The sequence below is a fragment of the Temnothorax longispinosus genome, chromosome 11 (genome assembly GCF_030848805.1).
Source record: "Temnothorax longispinosus isolate EJ_2023e chromosome 11, Tlon_JGU_v1, whole genome shotgun sequence".
Lineage (NCBI taxonomy): Eukaryota > Metazoa > Arthropoda > Insecta > Hymenoptera > Formicidae > Temnothorax > Temnothorax longispinosus.
Genome location: NC_092368.1, coordinates 2,196,505 through 2,215,919, shown reverse-complemented (window position 1 = coordinate 2,215,919; position 19,415 = coordinate 2,196,505). Strand labels below are relative to the sequence as shown.

Below are 19,415 nucleotides of genomic sequence, written 5' to 3'. Positions count from 1 at the left end.
AATTGCGACAAATATATATATATAGGCACATAATCGTCAGTGCTAAATAGCAATTTACTTGCTGCGTCTAATTATACGACATATAAATTCTAGGTATGTATATAAGTATGTATGAACGTTTACAAATCTCGATTTTTGTATTCTTTCTATTACCAGAAAATCAGTCTCTCTCCTTCTCTATGACTCAACGTCTTATGCGTTCCGGTGTTTCGAGCAGATTTAAGATTACGCAAACCAAAAATCAACATATTTCGACTGTTAGTAATAATTTGTCGAAAGTAATAATTGAAACCGTTCCTCTCCTGCTTCAGTATTTCTCGAGACTTCGCGATTAACAAGCGACGAGAGAGCAGGAAGCGATTGTTTGGGTAACGACGTGTTCCGTACGAGCTCGTTTCCGTCATTCCGCGTAGATAGATGGATGGCCGGAGATACGCGGGCGCTTCTCAAGAAATTTAACAGGTTCCTTATCTCGGTCGTTGCATTAACGACGTTATTTAACATCGCCAGTCAGTCGCTTTCCCACGAGGTTCGTTTCGCACGCCGCGGCGGAATCGTCATTGTCTCGCCGTCGGTCGCTGCCGCCGTCGCGCTTCTTACGAGCGAAACGGCGGAAATTCTCTTGGACGCGAAATTATGTACGCGCGCGTACGTATGTACCTGCATGCGTGCAACGCAGGCGGAACGCAACGCTCGTCAACAGGGTTCTCTCCTTACCAGGGGGGCGTTCTCCGCAGCGACGTACGTAACCAGGAATGCCTTCCAACGGTGGAGTTCGGACTTCTCGGATTTCTACAAAGTCAGAAAGCACAATGATTGCCAGTCTGTTTCTGGTTCTGCAGAGTCGGCAGAAATTTTCCCGCGGTATAAACGAGCTCGCGATTCAAAGAGGAATTCATTTCACGCGTGAATGATTTTGGTAATCGGCATATGAGACGCTAAGAATAAATATGTAAAATATTTTATCCGTATTATGGTTCAGTTAAATCGTTGTTGAGATTTTTATTAAGCCTAAAATTCTTCTGAGAACACATTGAAATAATTTATTGGAACTTTTAAAATTTTCCATTGAATGCGTTAATCTTTGCACGTGACTGCGCAAACATACTGGGAACAAGCCCGATTCTTTATGAACGAATACCTCTTTGTCTCGTATTTTAATTGCATAATAAGCAGTTTCTTCTTCCTTATGCAATTATTCTCCTTTGACGTATTTTAAAATGACACAAAACGTACACATGAATCAAAAATAAATTTCGCACTTTATGTTAAAGGTCGCGCGTTAATGCATTGGGTTTTACGCGAGAAAAGTTTACCACAGATTAAACGGTACATGACTTAACAGGAAATCACGTCACTATCGAGAATACTTTGGCGCGAGTACCGCAGAGCGACTTTTAAAAATATACATTTCCATTTATTATGTAACTCGTGTGACTTGCGCATGCAAATGGCAAGTCAGTCGGTATATTGTTCCAAGGTGATAGACATTGTATGCAGCGTAGCTCTTACGTAAACTCATCCAGCGTAAAAATGCATAGGCATACTTCAGATTATACCGCATTTTAACGTTTTTTACGCCGTATATATATTGCAGCTTCGGAAATAACCCGCTACATTCCCGCGACCTGATGTTACGTATCGAGCGAATAACGGCAGGAAGCAATTGACATAATGGAAGGCCCAGTTCGCTTTTGCTCGCTTCTTGCCTAGATTAGAATTGTCAAGCGATTCCGAATGTTATACGATGCTCGAGTGCATGCGATTGCGCGACTCGATTTCCGACGTTTCAAATTAATTGTTATAAAACGCGATTGACTTGAAATCGAGAAAAATTTCGCAAGAAGACCAAAGTTTCAGAAGAAATCTCTCGTTTTAGATTATAAATTTGATAAAATAATTCTCTTATAATATTAATAAATAAAAAAAGAGGACACACAGAGTCACAAGATGTTCAAATCGTAATCTTTAATTAAATTAAAACTTTAACAAATGTTTCGGTCATCAGACCATCTTCAACACATAAAAAACCGGTAAAGAAAGATAAAAATAAAAACCACAATGCACGCGTTAATCACACTCTAGTTGCTATCGCAATATAAATTCGAATCAAACGCATATCCTATTTCTTCAATGTATGATGATGTCGCGAAAAAATGTATATTATTCTTATAATAGTCTTGATCAGACATTCTTATATCAGAAACATCTTGCATACAAAACAATTAAACTTAATTAATCTTTAATTAATATATTTACCACAAAACTGTTTTGTGGCACCGTTTGTCCTTTATTTTTTCTAAATTTCTATTTTACTGTTCAATTGATTCATTTAAATCGGCAGACCTCGTCAGATCTTATCTCTGCCGATTACTTGCAACAGCCATGAAATTACTTAACGACGAAACGTCAAATAGATTGTATCCTATTAAATATTCCCGTGCAAAGAAATGAGCACAAAAGAAAGTCACTTATCCCGCAAAGTAATCTTGAATCGCGGTACGTCCCATAGGGCAATCTTCTACAAATGAACACTCAAATTAATGCGTTCATTGTTTCGTATATACGCAACATCTACAATCTTCTTATAAGAATTTGATAATCTATTTGATAATCTCTTTCTCGGTTGAACCGTATAAAATGACTTCATTCAAGCAAGCTTTCATTTCGAGACTTCCGCGTTGAAATTAAAGACACATTTTCAAATCAAGAATAGGTATATTCTTTTTTTCTATGAAGACATCGCCGGGCTTACCTGTGCGAGTTGGTGCCGGTGGGCGAGGGCGCGGAACTGCTACCGCCCGGAGACTCCGGTCCGTCGTCGACCGAGTCGCCCTCGACGGAGCCGAAGCCCTCGTAGCTCTCCTCCTCGTCGTGGCAGCCGATCTTGATCGTGGCGTCGTTGCCTACCGACCTGGCCTGACGGTCGTCCTCCGGGCTCGCCGAGTACCGTCCCGAGTCGGTGAGATTCGAGCTGACGAGATTGTGCAGGTCGACCGACATCGAGAGCGAGGGCGGCCCGCTCTGGCTCCACTCCTGCGGCCCGACGCCGACGCCGCCGTTCGTCGCGCGGCCCTCGTCCTCGCGCGACGCGTTCCCCGCGCCGTGGCCGTCGGCCACGCCGCTACCGTTAACGGTGGACGTGACGTTCACGCTCGGCGTGCGGGAGCTCACCATCCTTGGACCCCACGGTGATGGGCCCCGGCGCCGCCGGTGTGTCCGCGCGACGCAACGACGACGTGGTGAACGCGCCGAGGAGGAACGCTCTCATCCGCCGGCAGCACCGCCAACCCGTTGTCGCCTGCCCCCGTCGTTGCTGAAACACCACGTCCGTGAGTCAGACCCGAGGTATGCCAGGAGCGCGTCCGCTTCGGGAGCAACTCTAGCGGTGTGGCAGACGAGAGAGAAAGGGAGAGAAAAAGAGAGGGAGAGAGAGAGACGGAGAAAGAGAGAAAGAGAGGTAAGTCGAGTCGAGTCGTTGCCCGCGAGAACCTCTCCTCTCTCATTCTCCGTCGAGAAGTCGGGGTCGAGGTAAACCTGTATGTATGTACGAGCGACGCTTTTCACATATGATTGAAATCGGTCTTGAGGAAGAGAACGTCTGCTATCTTTTATTCGAGATAAAAGAAACAGCGATAGAGAAGCGCGCGCACTCTCGACGCCGAGTTTGGAGTCTTATCGCTGCGTTTCGCGTTGCGTTCATTGTATTAATCGCGTTACGTCAGTTCCTGGCAAAATTGTGCAACAGAAGCAGCATGTACGATTTTATTCCACAACTCCAACGTCGATTATATGTTAACGAGATAAATCCCGCAAGGTGGAACCGAACGACAGATCTCTCAGCGAATCTCGCTGTTAATAACCGAATGACGTCGCGAAATTAATTTCACACGAAAATCCCAGATAATGCGGAAGCCCGGAAATCACCTTCCAGGCTTTATACTCGGATAATTACCTGAGAAATCAAATTACCAAAAAAAAAAATTGATTCAAGGTACGATAGATTAAAAATCGAGGAACTAAAATGGGCTAATGAAGCTAGTTATTAGTGCCAGTTATGTGTATTCAAAGATGCGTCAAACGTTTCGGCCTGTAATGAGGTCATCGTCAGTGCATGACATGAATCATGAACAACAGAAATTAAAACAATAAGTCGTTATTAAAGTTGGTAGAGTACGAACGCAAGTTGAAATTTGTTGCAATGACTACAAATTTTGTATGAGTAGTACAACAATATTCTTAGATGAGTTGACTTTTGTGAGTCTCGTGACGTGGAATTTAAAATTGCGCCGCTAATCCTACAGTTGCCATGTAAAATTTTGTTGAAAACCAAAACTGAAATTTAAACGGCCAATTCCAAACAGGAGGAAGAAATTAATGTGCGTATCAAATGGAGATGTTAACTAGGTGAAAAAAATCGTAATACCTAACTAAACCATAATTTAAATTATAATACCATAGATCGGTTTATTAACCCATTTTATTTTGTTTTCAAATGATCAAATTTCTCCGAACTACGTGCCAGAAATTTCAACACGAATTAACACAATCCGCGTGGATTGCAGAAAATGCAAAGCGCCGCGCCGCCGCTGGTTCGTCGATTTATGCAAAGGGGAATCTGGCCGCCTTTCCGATCTTTCGCCTCTTTCTTGCGCAACGCCTGCTGACATCGACTGGTAAGCGGCTCGCGGTCATTATGCTAATGAGGTAAATACAGACATCGCCATGCCTAGGTATGGAACGACGGCGAGAGATCTCGCGATATCTCCCCAGTTTATTAAAACGTATGGATTCGCGGCGAGGGGCGCGGGGTAGGAGAAAAGCGTGAGAACTGGCCGTCACGGTACAGTGAGTGGCGAACGAATCGTCGAAGGAGAGAACAAACTCGTCTATGATGAATTATTTACCATATCTACGTGGTTACATACAGTAGTTGGGAACTATTTAGCCTTATCTCCATCTCCCGCGTCTCTAGCCGCGTGACTCGCGGTTTCATTTAAGCTTCGAAGATAGGTTCGAGGATTTCGTGCATGTCGAAGGATTTTGGACGATGGGATTACGTGGCGCACGCGTTGAATCTTCGCGACGCCTTAGACTGTGCGGCGAGTAAATACGTCTTATCGGACTTATTGAGAAATCCGGATGCACCGCCGTTTGTTTTTGTCTGAGACACGTTTAGTCAACTTAGGAGAAACAAAGCGCTTTCTTACTGTTTAACGCAAAACCGTTGTCGGTGAATCAGCGACGCGAAAGCACAAAGAGAGGATTTCGCTAAATAAAATGACGATGTGCATGATTAAAGATCGAATGTATAGGGTGTTCTGCAGTCAACTATATATGACGAAACCGCTATCGGGAAGTCATGCAGCGATGCGAAAGCATAAAGAAAGATTTTTGTCAAATAAAATGACAATAAATGTGATTAAAAATCGAATATATATAGGGTCTTCTACAGTTAATTTTGACGAATCAAATTTAATAACAAATTCTTTCTTGAAGAATTTTTCTTCCCAAGATAACAAGCTATCGTTCGTTCTTAAATTATGTGATAAGAGAATAGATATTTTTAGAAAATTAAGCCTGCGGCGAGAATTTAAATGACAAAATGTTTTTTGAAATGTTCGCTTGAAGTGGGACTTCATTCTTCCGAAAACTTATTTCAGATTTAACAAAGGCAGCGTTAACATTGTAAGTCAGATATTAATGCTAAGTCAAACAAAATTAAAAGATATAAAGTAAAGAAAGTGCAGAGCGAGACAATAACAGTCTTTGTTTAAATCCTGTTTAAGGGAAAGTTGAGTGTAACTCCACCAAAGAAGCTGTCATTAAAACCGCGGTTCTGGAGCAGCCTGCGGAACGTTAAAAACACAAGTTTCAACGTTCCGGCATAGCGGTACAGTATGACATAGTGGCATCGGCAGATCGTTTTAATGATCGGCCGAACGGTACCGTTCGCGCACGTGACTCACGATGCCATGTGCCGTGTGCGTCGTAAAAGTGTGCCTGTCAAGTTCAAAAGAGCTTTTAACGTGCGATAATCGTATTATCTTAACACGATAACCGTTAAGCACTGGCAAATGTTCCTCCTTCTGTCGCTCTTTATAGAGCTCGTCTGTATTCATCGATATCACGGAAAGCATAGCGACGCGTGTCATCTAAAAAAAGAAAACTATCGAGAGACTAACAATAAGTTCGAACTTGACTATGTGCACATTGTTAAATTAGTAATGTTAAATTATACTCAACTTAAGTCATTTTTAAACATTCCTATATATAAGTCACCACTGCTCCTATACTTAATATGTCGTTAATTTAAGTAAATCAATAAAGTTAAAATAACACTGTTTTGTGTTAAAATAATATTTAATATTGACACACATAGTAAACAATAACAAAATGTTATCTAACTGAAAGTATTGATTTAAATTTCATCCTTTAATATTTAACAGTGTGTCCCAGAAACTCTATAATATTATCTCAAAATATTCTAACGAAAGCGGGGTAAGAAGTCACAGTCATATTGAGTAGGTCGCCACTGCTCTTACTCAACATGTCGTTAATTTAACTAAACCAATGAAGTTAAAATAACACTGTTTTGTGTTAAAATAATATTTAATTTCGACACACATGGCAGTTAAAAATAACAAAATGTTATCTAACTCAAAGTATTGATTTAAATTTCATCCTTTAATATTTAACAGTGTGTCCCAGAAACTCTATAATATTATCTCAAAATATTCTAACGAAAGCGGGGTAAGAAGTCACAGTCATATTGAGTAGGTCGCCACTGCTCTTACTCAACATGTCGTTAATTTAACTAAACCAATGAAGTTAAAATAACACTGTTTTGTGTTAAAATAATATTTAATTTCGACACACATGGCAGTTAAAAATAACAAAATGTTATCTAACTCAAAGTATTGATTTAAATTTCATCCTTTAATATTTAAACAGTGTGTCCCAGAAACTATAATATTACCTCAAAATGTCCTAAAGGAGATAAGAAGTCACATTATTTCTCCCTCTTTCCTTTTCTCCCTCTGACAAAAAAAAATTGCGTATATTTCCCAAAGAACGAGAATCTCCGAATGCTTTGTTCAAATACGAGAATAAAATGCGAGGCTATTTTAATAAATATCGATCGATTCGCGACGTCGGCCAAGCGGTGTCCTCAATTGCGGACGCTGGTTGGCGCTCGATCGAAGGAAGGAACGAGGATAACCGGGGAAGATCGACTGATAATCCTGCAGTTGTTGCAAAACTATTGTTTCGAGACTTTCGAGTAACCGTTCGAGGCCTGTCGCGGTGCAAAAGGATTAACGCAGCAACGAGTTCTTACGTTACAACGGACTGGAAATCGAAATCGGATCAAGGAGATTCGTGCATAACGTATCAACGCCGCCCGTAATACGGTATCATACGTTTTACCTCCACATAAATATATCGAGTTACTTACTGACTAGGAACCGATAATCGCGCGCGTTCGCTTTTTTTTAACTGGATTTTACGGGCGGTCGATTTGCTCGCGATTAGCAACGCGCTTTTTCGCGCAGCGTGACGTACGGGACACGCGGTCGAGATTAGGGCAGTTACTCTTTCATAGCTTCGAAAAATATATTTGCGACATAATTGTAACGTTGGGAATTTTATTCGAATTTTGTCATATAATTTTATGACAAATGTGTGCCTAATTGCGGTACTATTTATACAATTATATTAACCCTAGCTCGCCACACTCCGGTCCAGTGGAGTGGACTGAACGTTTTTCGGTTTTCTAGTTTTCACATAATATTCATATAATTTTCTAATTTCCTTACAATAAGTTAAGTTTAAATTCAAATAATCTTCTCGACCTAATATTATCATAAACATCTTATTCAGAGTCTGTATTTAGAATAAAAATGGCAACGCGACAAAGTACAAAGTCGAGCGGTCTCACGGACTGTCCAGTGGCGGATTAAGGACTCGAAAATAAAATGTGGCTAGCTAGGGTTAAATTAATAATTGTACAATTTTGATTCTTCGAGGCTCCGAAGTTTCGAAACTTCGACCTTCGAAGACTTTAATGTCGAAGTTTCCAAGTTCGAATATCGAAGCAAATCATCAGCCCTATAGGGTCAGTTGTTCCAATCTGTTGGCAAACTAATGATTAAATCATAGACATGTCTTTGTTTTTCCTTCAAATTAGACAAAGACAAAACATGATTTAATTATTAGTTAGTTTACCAACAGGTTAGAGTGTTAGAGCAACCGGTCCCTGGTCGAGATCGCGCCTCGCAATGTCGCCGCGCGCGTCTATCACGCGTCACGCTCGGGCTGTTTACTAAGCGCGCGCGGGACAGGACGGGACAGGACAGGACAGGACAGAACCAGCACTACCAGCAGGCGTTTACGGTCTCCAGGCACTTGTCACTCGGAACGGAATGCGTATATAGATGCGTTTCGAATCGGCGGCGGACCGAGATTCCAGTTCGCCTATTTAGAGCGAGCTCGAAAGCGCGGCCGGGAGCGGAGGGAGGATATATTTAACGCGCGCGAGAGTTTCCGATATCTAATCTTCGTTTCTCCCAACGGCATGGACACACAGATATCGCCAGCATCCGCGTGATCCCGCCTGTTGCCCGTATATCGCGTCCTGTTTACCGTCCTTACCTGGAACGAGTCGCTCGTCGACGAACCGACCGATCCTCCAGCATTTTTTCAACCTTCTTTCGACCGATCGTTCTCGAAGAACTCTCAGTCCCAGTCTACAATAGGTGTTTTAAGCCCTAAGCCCTAAGAAATTGTTCAATCGCAGTTAAATTTGAGGAGAATAATTGAGTGTGATTTGTCAATTTCTTAGGGCTTAAAACACCTATTGTAGACTGGAACTTATATGTTGTTACTTCCGAAGTTGTTACGACTCGCTTTTGTTTTTCTACCGATTAGCAATACCAGTTTTTATTCGCACTCATCGTAAGACGAGGCGCTTTGTTCCTCGTAAATTTTTTGTCACACACTCGTGACGTCTAAAAATCGTGACGTGTAAGAATTTCTCTACCAATGCGAGTTAACTCATGAAAGTTAGAAAAAAATAAAAAGTGGGTTAAACCGAGATTAAAGTTAATCTATTATACATTGGTATAGAAATGGGCATTAAAACGCGTATAGAAATTACCCATTTTACCCTCGCGTGAATGTCCGATTGAACACTTCTGCCCACAACGGCGAAATGACGCAATAAAATTGGATGAATAAGTGACGTAATAAAAAAGTCTCTTTATTTTAATAAAATAATATCTTTTTAACACATTCGGTTCTTTTCCTTTCTTTACTTCTCAGGCGGTTTCACAATCAAGAAATGCGCTAAAAGGATTAAACGCTAGAGACTAGAGACCGAGCGAAACGCGCTCTATTTTTCCAAACTGGACACGCTCGTATTGCACACACACACACATACACACACGTGGAAATGAACGCAATTCTTCGGGCTAGGACACGTATGTTACAAAAACTGATGCCGGGCCACGAGACGAGAGAGAGGACGATCGAAGGTCTGTACAGTGGAATTTACGGGAACGGCGCGCGTTGAACGGCCAAAATCGCGTCCGATCACGCGCTCGCGCGACGTCAACAAAAGAGGAAAACGAATCATTGAAATCCGCTCCAACTCGCTCGCTTTTCAGGCGCGTATAAGACATTCTGTCGCGCTCTTCGGTCAACTCGGGGCCGAATCAAGAATATTATTAAGACATCTTTGGAAGCAATCTCCGAACAGAGATCGAGGATAGAAATATGTTCCTTCTTATTCCGAATTAAGCTTCTCGAAAGACGCGAACAGCCTCTCTTCCCCTAGTAGCACAATAACATCGACAACATGTTGGCTGAATATTGGGAATGTCTTGGTCAATATTTCCCAGTGCAAAATTAATGTTGATTACCAATAAAATGCGAGTGCACTGGCGATATTAGCTCCAAAGGAGAGAGCGTCTCCTTCGCAATATTGGACCGCTATGAGAAATTAGCCTACGCTCGACATAAAAATTGGATGTATACAATATATTGCTGCGATAAAATTGTGCTGCTAGGGTCAGCGGGACCTCGAATTTGGCCCCCGTTGACACTCAACGATGAAGATACATCGGCATCCTGTGACCGTCAGCTCCGAGTTGACACCGAAGGATTCTCCGGAACTTGGCGGGTCCACTCGCGCGGGTCGTTCCGCGTACCCCGAGAGCAGATCCCCCCCAGATTCCTGGGAGATTCCTGGAACTTGACTCACCTCGCGTCGACGGTGGTGCGGCGACAAGCAGCAAGCGCGGCAGGTATCGCGGCAGGCCGCGTATATCGGCGACGTGTTATATCTTAGATCCCGTGTGTATCCGGTGCGACTCCGACACCTGTGCTCGCGCACGGAAACGACGGAAAACCGGGGGGAGGGAGGGACTTCCGAGAGAGAAACGCGGGTGGTTCAGCCGGGAGCCCGCGTAGGATAGAGCCAGCGGGCAGGTATAGCAGGTAGACGCGCGACAACCGGGATAACGGTGTGCGACGCGGCGGCGAACTGAGAGCCTCCGAGAGAGACGCGGAGACGCGGAGTCGCGCGAAAGCGACGGTCGACGGAGAGCCGAGAGCTCGGTCGGGGGGGACCTCGATCGTGGAGCCGCCGCGGCCGACGGCGAGGGCGCATGCGCTCGCCGAGCACACACCACACCACGACCCGGTACGTCGCACGGACGCGCACCGACTGCGGGAGGGCGCGCACAGGTGTGCGTCACGGCCGTGTATATTATCCGCCAGGTACGAGAAAGCACCAGTGTCGCTCAACCGTGTCGCCGCGCGGCGCGCCGCGTCGCCCGCGCCGCTGGTGGAGTCGCGCGTTGAGCGCGAGCGTTCAACGCTGGGGCGACCCGGTTGATGACCTACCTAGAACTGCACGTCGAATCGCGCGTATATATATATGTATGTACACCGGTGACCTATGCAGGCGCACTCGCGCATTGTGCCGACGTGGACTTGCGGCGGGAGCGATTCTTTTACAAAAGTCTTTCGCCCGAAAGAAACGGAGGAGCGCTTCCCCTTCTTATTTTCTTTTCGAAAGCCTTGAATGCGACCTTATCCCGCAACCTGGCTCCAGACTCCGATGAATACGCGAAGAGGTCACTTATTGACACTGCAAATCCAAAGTGTTATTTTTTAAGTATTAACTTTTAATTTAACACGATTGAACGGCGTAATGTAACACGCAAGAAACATGTGAAAAGAGCTTCCAATCAAATGTGTCATTTTTATAATTCTTAGAACTAAAAAAAGATAAAAAGTAAATTAAATCAAGGTTAAAGTCAATTTGCATTAGTAGAAATGGACATTAGACATGCGTCTAATAATAACACATGGATTTGCATTGCAACAGTTTGATTTCCATTTTCGACGGCGGCGTTGCGTGGGAAAAAAATAAGTAAATCACAAAATGTTCCAGCTTCTGAAGATCTGCGGTCGCTCTTCGAGGAATATGGACTTTTCATTTGTACAGAGCGTTTCAGAAACAGGCCAAACTTTAGGAATGCTGCTTCTTTTTTTTCGATCCTTACTCTCACAAGGATCTCAGATAGAACAGCAATAAGTCACAATAAAGTCAAAATGACGATTTTTAGGTCATTTTGCTAACATATTGACGTCGTTTTGACTTCATTGTGAGTTTCTCTTAAAATTTGATCACTTATTTCTGAAGCACTCTGCATATCCACGTAAACGAGGACTCTATCTCTCTAGGAACGATCTTACGAATCCTTCGAGGCTCCCGCTTCCTCCGTGCGCAGTCACCCTGAATTACGAACACCGAATGACGGCGAGAAAAAGCCGATTTACTTCGACGTATAGACGCGAACGGAAAAATTCGCGTGATTTCTCGTTTTCGACAGCGAAAAAACAGGGAGTCCCGGTTTAACACGACGACGACGGCGACGGTAGTTAAGTCTTGGCCGTCTGCTCGGCGTCGGCGTCCTTCTTGTAGACCTCCTTGTAAACGAGCTCCTGCATCTGCATCCTGAGCAGCATCCTGCGGTCGGCCGGCAGGGTGCGGATGTGCGGCAGCAGGCTCATCAGGAAGTAGTAGTTGTCGTCGAAGCGGCAGCCGGCCTCGAGGGGATCGACGCCGGTCAGGCCGACGCCGGCGTCGCTGTCGCTCATCAGGACCTGCTCCGGCGAGATGTTCTGCAGCATCATCTCGTTGTCCGCGAGATTGTCGGTGACGTTCTGGAAGTCGAGATTGTCGAAGCTCTCCTCGGGTTCGCGTTTCACGTCGACCGTGCCGCGCCGGCCGTCGCCGTCCAGCTTGAGCTGATGATGATGATGGTGGTGATGGTGATGATGACGGCCGTCGCCGGCCATCGACAGCAAATGATCGGCGATCGCGTCCCGCGGGTCGAGGCCGCCGTCGAAGCCGGAAGTCGGCACGCCGTTCTCGCCCTCGCCCTCGCTCGGCTGCAGCTCGTCCTCCGTCTTCGGGATGCTGCGCTCCCAGATCGGCGGCCGCGGCAGCATCTGCTCCTTGAGGAACTGCAGGCTCTTGAAGTGGATCCATACCGGCCGGTTCCGGTGGAACTTGCTCTTGCGGTACACCTGGTCCTTCTTCAGCTCGGCGCGGAACGTGTCCCGCAGGCCCTTCCACTTCGCCTTCAGCATCGGTTCTGTAAAGAGACAAGTGGAGACTTTCGTGTTGCAGCTAGGCGAGAGATTCGAGACAATTTGTTGGCTGCATAATAATACAGAGAGCTGAGACCGAACTCCGATTAAGTTTAATTAATTCAATCGGTATTTGATTGCTCACGTCCATTTCCATCAATGATAGATTAACTATAATCTCGGTTTAACTTACTTTTTATCCTTTTCTGGTTCTCAGAATTAGAAAAAGATGAAAAGTAAGTTGAACCGAGATTAAAGTTAATCCACATTAATGGAAATTAACATTAAACAGCAATATAATTTACTCTTCTTGATTTAATTTTTCTTCTTGTGCGTTATGCAATGAAAAACTAATAAATCTATCCGTGTTAAGAGAAAGATATCGCTATTGAAAGATTAATCGGAGCATGGTCGAAGTTACCTACTAGAGTGTCTCTAAAATCGGCGAGACGTACTACCGAAAAGGGGCCGGATTTCTCGCGAGAAAACAAGTTAAAAACGCGGAATAAAAATATATTCCACGTTTGCGTTCGCTTCGCTATCGACCTCCTTTCGAGTTGTGCCAGTTCGGAGACATTCTGTAATAGTTCTGTATACTAGAACTGCTCGTTTTAATGTTATCTATCAGCCTTGAATCAACAGTTTGTTTAGTATGTAACGCGTATGTAAAGACACTCCTATATTGGGTCGCGAACATACCCATTCTTCGTTTCAAAATTGTTCTAATCTCAACAGATCTACGAGAATCAAACTAGAAGATCGAAGGAATATGTACTTTTACATGGACATATTTTTAACTTTATTAGCCATAAATTTGGGGGGAGGGGGACTTTGGAAATAAAAATATATATAAATACATTAATAAAAAATAAAAAAATACAATTTAAAGTTTAACTTGTTTAGGGTACTTTCTTTATTAGCCATAAAATTTGGCGCCGTTATGCCGGAATTACGATAAACTTAACGTAACGAGACGCGACGGAACGCGAAGTAACGTAAAACCTAAACACATTGTTTTTATATGCGGCTGATTACGATCGACTTTACGTAACGCATTAAAAACAATGTGTTTAGGGTTACGTTACTTCGCGTCCCGTCGCGTCCCGTTACGTTAAATTCATCGTAATCCCGGCATTATAGCCATACATTTTTTGAGAAGGGGGGGACTTTGGAAACAAAAAAAAATAAATACATTAATAAAAAATAAAAGAAATACAGTTTAAAGTTTAACTTGTTTAGGGTATTTTAATTTACTTGAATTTATCATAGATCTGTGTGTATATATTGAAGGGACGCGTCCCCCCGTTAACGGCGCCAGTGTTTCTACATATGTTTCTACGTGAGAAAATATTTATCGCGCGGTTGCAGTACTCCTGCTGGTGCCGCGTGTCGTCGAGGATTCGATAACGCAGCGACACGAAACGGGACACGGGACCGCATATCGACTGCAATTCGCGCGCGCGCATCGACGCATCTCCGCGCATGCGACCTCGGACGGGCGACTCGTGCTCGTGCGTGCGTACGTTCGCGGCTCTCGTGCGTTCGATCGGGATTACGATCGGGAGCGCGACGAAGGGATTTCGTGCGCCGGGATACCGCAGGTAAGGTGTCCCCGCCGGTGTAGCGCGGCACCGACGCGAAGTCGTCGTCGTTCGCGGCGCGCCTTCGCGCGCCAGTTCGCGCAGGAAGTGAGGTTAGGGCGCGACGCGCGCGTCGAACGGCACGATATAGGTATATCTTGATATTAGCGCGACAAAAAACTGTTTTATTTGTATTTAGAATGATATGAGACAGTAAGGACAATAAAAAAAAAAACTGGCAAAATCAAATATAAAATTTGATATCGCTGTATCTGCAATGACATTTATAAATTGCAGGTTTGTTTTGAAATTTTTTGCGTCGAAATCCCGGATTTCTCGGAGGAGGTTTTTGTTTCATTTCTTTGGAATTCGGACGAGGTAGACCGACGAGGGCCGGAGAGAACGATAATTTCATCTCGAAACGGAGAACGTCAGTTTCAAACGTAAACATTGCTGAGGAAAAATGCGCCGCTCGGAACGCATGTGTGCGAAATTTTTTGCGTCGAAATCCCAGATTTTCCGAGGAGGTTTTTGTTTCATTTCTTTGGAATTCGGACGAGGTAGACCGGATGAAAAATCTCTAGTTTTAACGTGAAAATCTTGAGATTATATTGCGTTAAATGGAGAAAACTTGCTTGAAAATTAAGTATTTTATATAGTTAAACCAAGAAAAAAAAAGTTGAAATGAAAATTTTATATTCTTATAAAACTATAAATTGTTGCATATATACGAATATATAAGTTTTAATTTAACACTTTTTTTCTGTGTAGACATCCTGTATACAGAACTTTGAAATTGAGGTAGTTGATGGAAATCTAATTGGTATACCTACATATATCATTTTTTTATCTCGATAAAAGTAAAAATAAATCCTATAATTAATAATTTCTATAATTTAAAACAAAACTTGAAATCGTTTTGACAAAGTTGGTTGTTTTAGTGTTAAAGCGATATTTTCAAGTGTTCGATCTTCGACGTAAAAATTCAATCTTAAAAACGGATTCCACCAAAAAACGCCGAAGGTGAATCCTCACTTTCTCCTTCTTATAGATAGACGTTTTCGCGGGCATTAAAAAAGTCATCCATTTGTCGAGAACGGGCGAACCATTCGTGTAGCATTTAAAACGAAACTGAGGAGACTTCAAACGTCACGTTTCCCGGAGATGACCGACTCGGATGGGCAGCCTCGAGGTCTCAACTCATGAGTCATCGATGAGAGACGAGCGGTCCCTCCCGACCTCGTCGCGGTGCCGCGGTCGCGACGCACGAGTCGCTCTCGTCCTTGCCCGGAGGAGAGGATATAAGAGGAACGGTCGCGCGAGTGGGCGACGCATGGGCGAAGGACCAGCGGGGCGCCTGGGCAGCGCGTTGCGTCGCGGGACTCGCGGGTGCTCGCGTGCGACTTCGCGGGACCTCGGTCCCCCGCGGTACCACCGGGGGGGAAAGGGGGATGAGATGGTTGTTTATACGACACGTACTGGGCAGATTGAATATCGCCGCGATCTCCATCCAGACGCGGTTGGTCACCTCGCGATTGTGATAGGAGATGTGCCTCTGGTTCCAGAGCGCCGGCCGCTTGTAGACCTCGGCGATCAGCCGATTCGCGTCCATCTTCACCTCGTCCCTCATGCTCCCTTCGCCTCGTCGTCGTCGTCGCCGTCCGCTTCTTCCTCTTCTTCTCGCCAACTCGCCAACACACCCCCGCGATCGGGGAAAGCTCCGCGCAACGGCGGCGAGTGGCGGACCGACGAGAACAAAGTACGGGCGAATACTAGCGCCGGGATAGCGATTAGCGCGCAGGACGCTGGCGGGTGACGATCGATTCGCGTTTCGCCCTCGTCTCGCCTCGCTAGCGCTAGCAGCCACGCTCTCCCGAGTACCTTACCTCCTCGCTGCCCTCGTCCTCGCCCGCGCCCGCGCCCTCGCCTTCGCCTTCGCGCCCGCGGCCTCGCCCTTAACGTTTCGCTCTTGCCTCGCCTCGCGCAAGCGAATGGGCACGGCTAAAAAACCAAATATCTCATTCGCCTCATCTTTTCCTATGTCTATATGCGAACAGGAATAAAAGCGTGCTAGCGCAAATCAGGGATCAAGTGTCTGTATGTACGCATTTGATTTCCCGGATACGCTTCGCTAAAGACCCCCCGATGAGAGCCATTTACTCGCGCATCGCTTTATCGTGGAGATACTCGGTTGCGTATAGATTGCGATAAGTATGCATCCGTCTTCGCGAATGCAACGCGCGAATGCAATATTTTGCGCGTCTAATTGATTGGACATGCGCATGCACGTTGCCCGCAACCCTCGCGGTAACGAAGGATCTCGCCCCTCGCTCGCGCGCGAGCGAGGAAGAACCCCAAAATCTCTCCCCTCAAACTCAAAGCCCTTTCGTTTTCTGTCGTCTAGGGCCTGTTGTTGCGACGGCGCGAAAAGGAGCGAGATATTTGCGGGCGCAATATTCGCTAACCGACGCAGCTGACATCCCCAGTAAATGACAATGAAAGACTCGGAGTTGATAGCGCAAGGCGCGGAGGCGCGTCTCTACAAGGGGCTCTACCTGGGAAAAGCGTGCCTGATGAAGGAGAGATTTGTAAAGAATTATCGCCACCCGGAACTGGACGCTCGCCTCACCAAGGACCGCATCAGGGCCGAGGCTCGCGCCATTATCCGGGCGAAATCCGCAGGTGAAAACGCGCGACGCGTCGGAAGAACACACGGACTCGCGTTCATCGATTTCATTCGCGTAACATATATAATAACTAGCCCCTTTCCGTTTCCAAGGAATAGCGACGCCGGCCTTGTACCTGGTGGACTTGGAGCGACGTAGTATCTATATGGAGTACGTGGAGAACGCCACCGTGCTGAAAGAGTTCATAGAAAAAAAGATTTCGGGAAAGGCGGACGCGGATCGTCTGGTAGATTTCATAGGACGCGGGCTGGGGACGCTGATAGGTAGGCTGCACTCGAGGAACATTATTCATGGTGATCTCACCACGTCGAATATATTGGTCAAGAACGACTCGAACGAGCCACCTTACGACGACCAATCCGATGGTAATAAAACTTCTTGCGATAGTGTTTCTAGTCGTGTGTAATAAACGCTAGTGTCGCGTCGAATCTCGCGGGTATGTGATAAACGAATAGATTTCATCACATTTATCGACATGTGTCTAAAACGAGATGTCGCTCAGCGTTTATTGTAAAAATATGGTATCCTCTATATCTATTGCAAAAGATATTCCGTTGTCTCTCTATGGCTGCGGTCCACTTGACGCTACAAATGCTTCGAAGCATTCCTCTTCTTTTTTCTTCCAATGAAGAAAGAAAGAGAAGAAGCATTCCTCTTCTCCTTTCTTCCAATGAAGAAAGAAAGAGAAGAAGAACGCTTCAAAGCATTTGTAGCGTCAAGTGGACCGCAGCCTATATCATTCCTAATGATCCTAATATCATTATTCCTTCAACAGCTGAGACACAGTTCGTAATGATAGACTTCGGACTGGCCCGAGTGGATTCCACGCTGGAGGACAAGGCCGTCGATCTGTACGTCCTCGAGCGATCGCTGCTCAGCGCGCATTCCGAGGTGCCGACGTTGTTCTCCCGTATCTTTCATCACTATCAACAGCATTATCAGAACAAGAACCAATGCGAGCAAGTGCTCGCTAGGTACAAGCAGGTACAAGAGCGTGGACGTAAGCGCTTGATGGTAGGCTAAAGCAGCGGAAACGAAGATTATTCTGTCCTAAAGAAGATACGAAGCGTACAAATGTATTTTTTATAGCATTACGAGACGCCGAGTTTTGTACGTATGATTAAATGGAAATTGTAAATAGATACACACGTGACCGAGAACGAAATATGTGTAAGTTTGATCGCCATTCGAGTGGTTAGAATTAAGATACGTAAAACTTGAGAAGGTAAGAAGGTCTTCTTTATACAGATAAATCATATTTGTATGTAACAATATTATGTAACAGTATACGAGAAGTCAAGTATACAACGATATATCTATTGCGAGGGAATGACTATTGCATACGTATAATAAATTTGGCAGCAGCGATGAATCCGCGTGGAAAAGCTATTGCTCTTTATCCATGGTGTTGTCTTACAAATCAGTCAAAATGCAATCCCGAATATATGATGATCCAGGTCACCTGTTAACAAATAACAAAGTACAGTATGAAAGTAGCGAAAGAGAGAGAAAGGAAATAAAGATCCATTGAGAGAAACATTGATTCTGCTGCGCTCACCAGAAAACCAGCGAACGAGGTCATGAATCCCTCTTTCGTCAACTCCCACATACCACCATACTCTTCCTCATCGATTTGTTGGAAACTGCTAAAGTATAAATATGTAATTCCCGCATTGACTACTACAAATCTGAAACACAAACGTCGTGAGGACACGCATGAGTAACATCTACAATTTGAAGGGATATTTACTACAAGCTGATTGTTAAAAGGCGACGATAAGGAACCCAACTGGAGTCTCTACTTACAACAACAGAGCTATAAAACCTTTTAGTGGTATAAGGCCCCATCCTATACCGACGATAATACCAATTGCCTGTCTTGCCCAGTATATCACGTCGAGAAATTCCTCCTGCGACAAAGGAAGAGGAAAAAATGTAGAGGCGTCAGGTCGGGGAGATTATTCCCTGTATCCCCTTATCGGGCACGGGTCACCGCGGCGCGCGAGGGTTATGTTTACCTTGTCCGGCCACTCGGAGTTGGCGGTGATCGCACGTGTCCACACGCTAACCTCGCACTTGGCCCCGTTCCCGTTCCTCTCCGTCCTCGTGCGCGACATTCTCGGAAGGCTCGCGATCTCAACTACGTGAATCTCGATCTCGAACTACGCCGATTTACACGAGCATCGTCGCGTCAGCGCGCGGGGGGAGCCTGGCCTGCTACAACGTGTATCCGGCTATCCCGAGGCGAGGGTATTCCGCACTCCTCCACCTGCTCCCAGTGCTCCCACCGACCCCACACCCCACCTTTCTTGTCGCCTCCAATTATAGTAACGAATGGTGGGGCAACGGCGAGCGAGTGCGCGCGAGAAAGATAGAGAAAGAGAGCACTCTGATTTCACTGTTCGACAAAAAGTATTTTTTCGAGCATAAGAACGAGGGTAATTGTTTTTTTTTGTAATTTTTTTGAGTGCTGAATGTGATCCCG

General features: G+C 45.1%; 4 protein-coding genes across 4 annotated transcripts in view; 1 reads left to right on the top strand and 3 right to left on the bottom strand.

The window, feature by feature from the left end:
- The window catches only part of Nuf (rab11 family-interacting protein nuf), a 22,472-nt gene extending 12,069 nt beyond the window's left edge, over positions 1 to 10,403 (bottom strand). The window contains exons 1-3 of the mRNA XM_071792252.1: positions 10,262 to 10,403; positions 2,756 to 3,316; positions 718 to 792 (exon numbers count right to left, since the gene is read on the bottom strand). Of these exons, the coding sequence (XP_071648353.1) occupies positions 718 to 792; positions 2,756 to 3,177 (497 nt within the window). The 5' untranslated portion in view covers positions 3,178 to 3,316; positions 10,262 to 10,403. The remainder of the gene's footprint in view (positions 1 to 717; positions 793 to 2,755; positions 3,317 to 10,261) is intronic.
- On the bottom strand, positions 9,239 to 16,641 carry LOC139821304 (uncharacterized). The gene is made up of 2 exons (XM_071792263.1): positions 15,723 to 16,641; positions 9,239 to 12,668 (listed from the first exon to the last, which is right to left on the bottom strand). The coding sequence occupies exons 1-2, from the start codon at positions 15,871 to 15,873 to the stop codon at positions 11,950 to 11,952; spliced, it is 870 nt and encodes a 289-aa protein (XP_071648364.1). The 5' UTR covers positions 15,874 to 16,641; the 3' UTR covers positions 9,239 to 11,949.
- Positions 14,106 to 18,393, top strand: Prpk (TP53 regulating kinase). The gene is made up of 4 exons (XM_071792267.1): positions 14,106 to 14,264; positions 16,648 to 16,925; positions 17,023 to 17,295; positions 17,706 to 18,393. The coding sequence occupies exons 2-4, from the start codon at positions 16,733 to 16,735 to the stop codon at positions 17,951 to 17,953; spliced, it is 714 nt and encodes a 237-aa protein (XP_071648368.1). The 5' UTR covers positions 14,106 to 14,264; positions 16,648 to 16,732; the 3' UTR covers positions 17,954 to 18,393.
- LOC139821308 (GEL complex subunit OPTI) lies at positions 18,148 to 19,415 on the bottom strand. The gene is made up of 4 exons (XM_071792270.1): positions 18,949 to 19,415; positions 18,737 to 18,840; positions 18,489 to 18,618; positions 18,148 to 18,392 (listed from the first exon to the last, which is right to left on the bottom strand). The coding sequence occupies exons 1-4, from the start codon at positions 19,045 to 19,047 to the stop codon at positions 18,351 to 18,353; spliced, it is 375 nt and encodes a 124-aa protein (XP_071648371.1). The 5' UTR covers positions 19,048 to 19,415; the 3' UTR covers positions 18,148 to 18,350.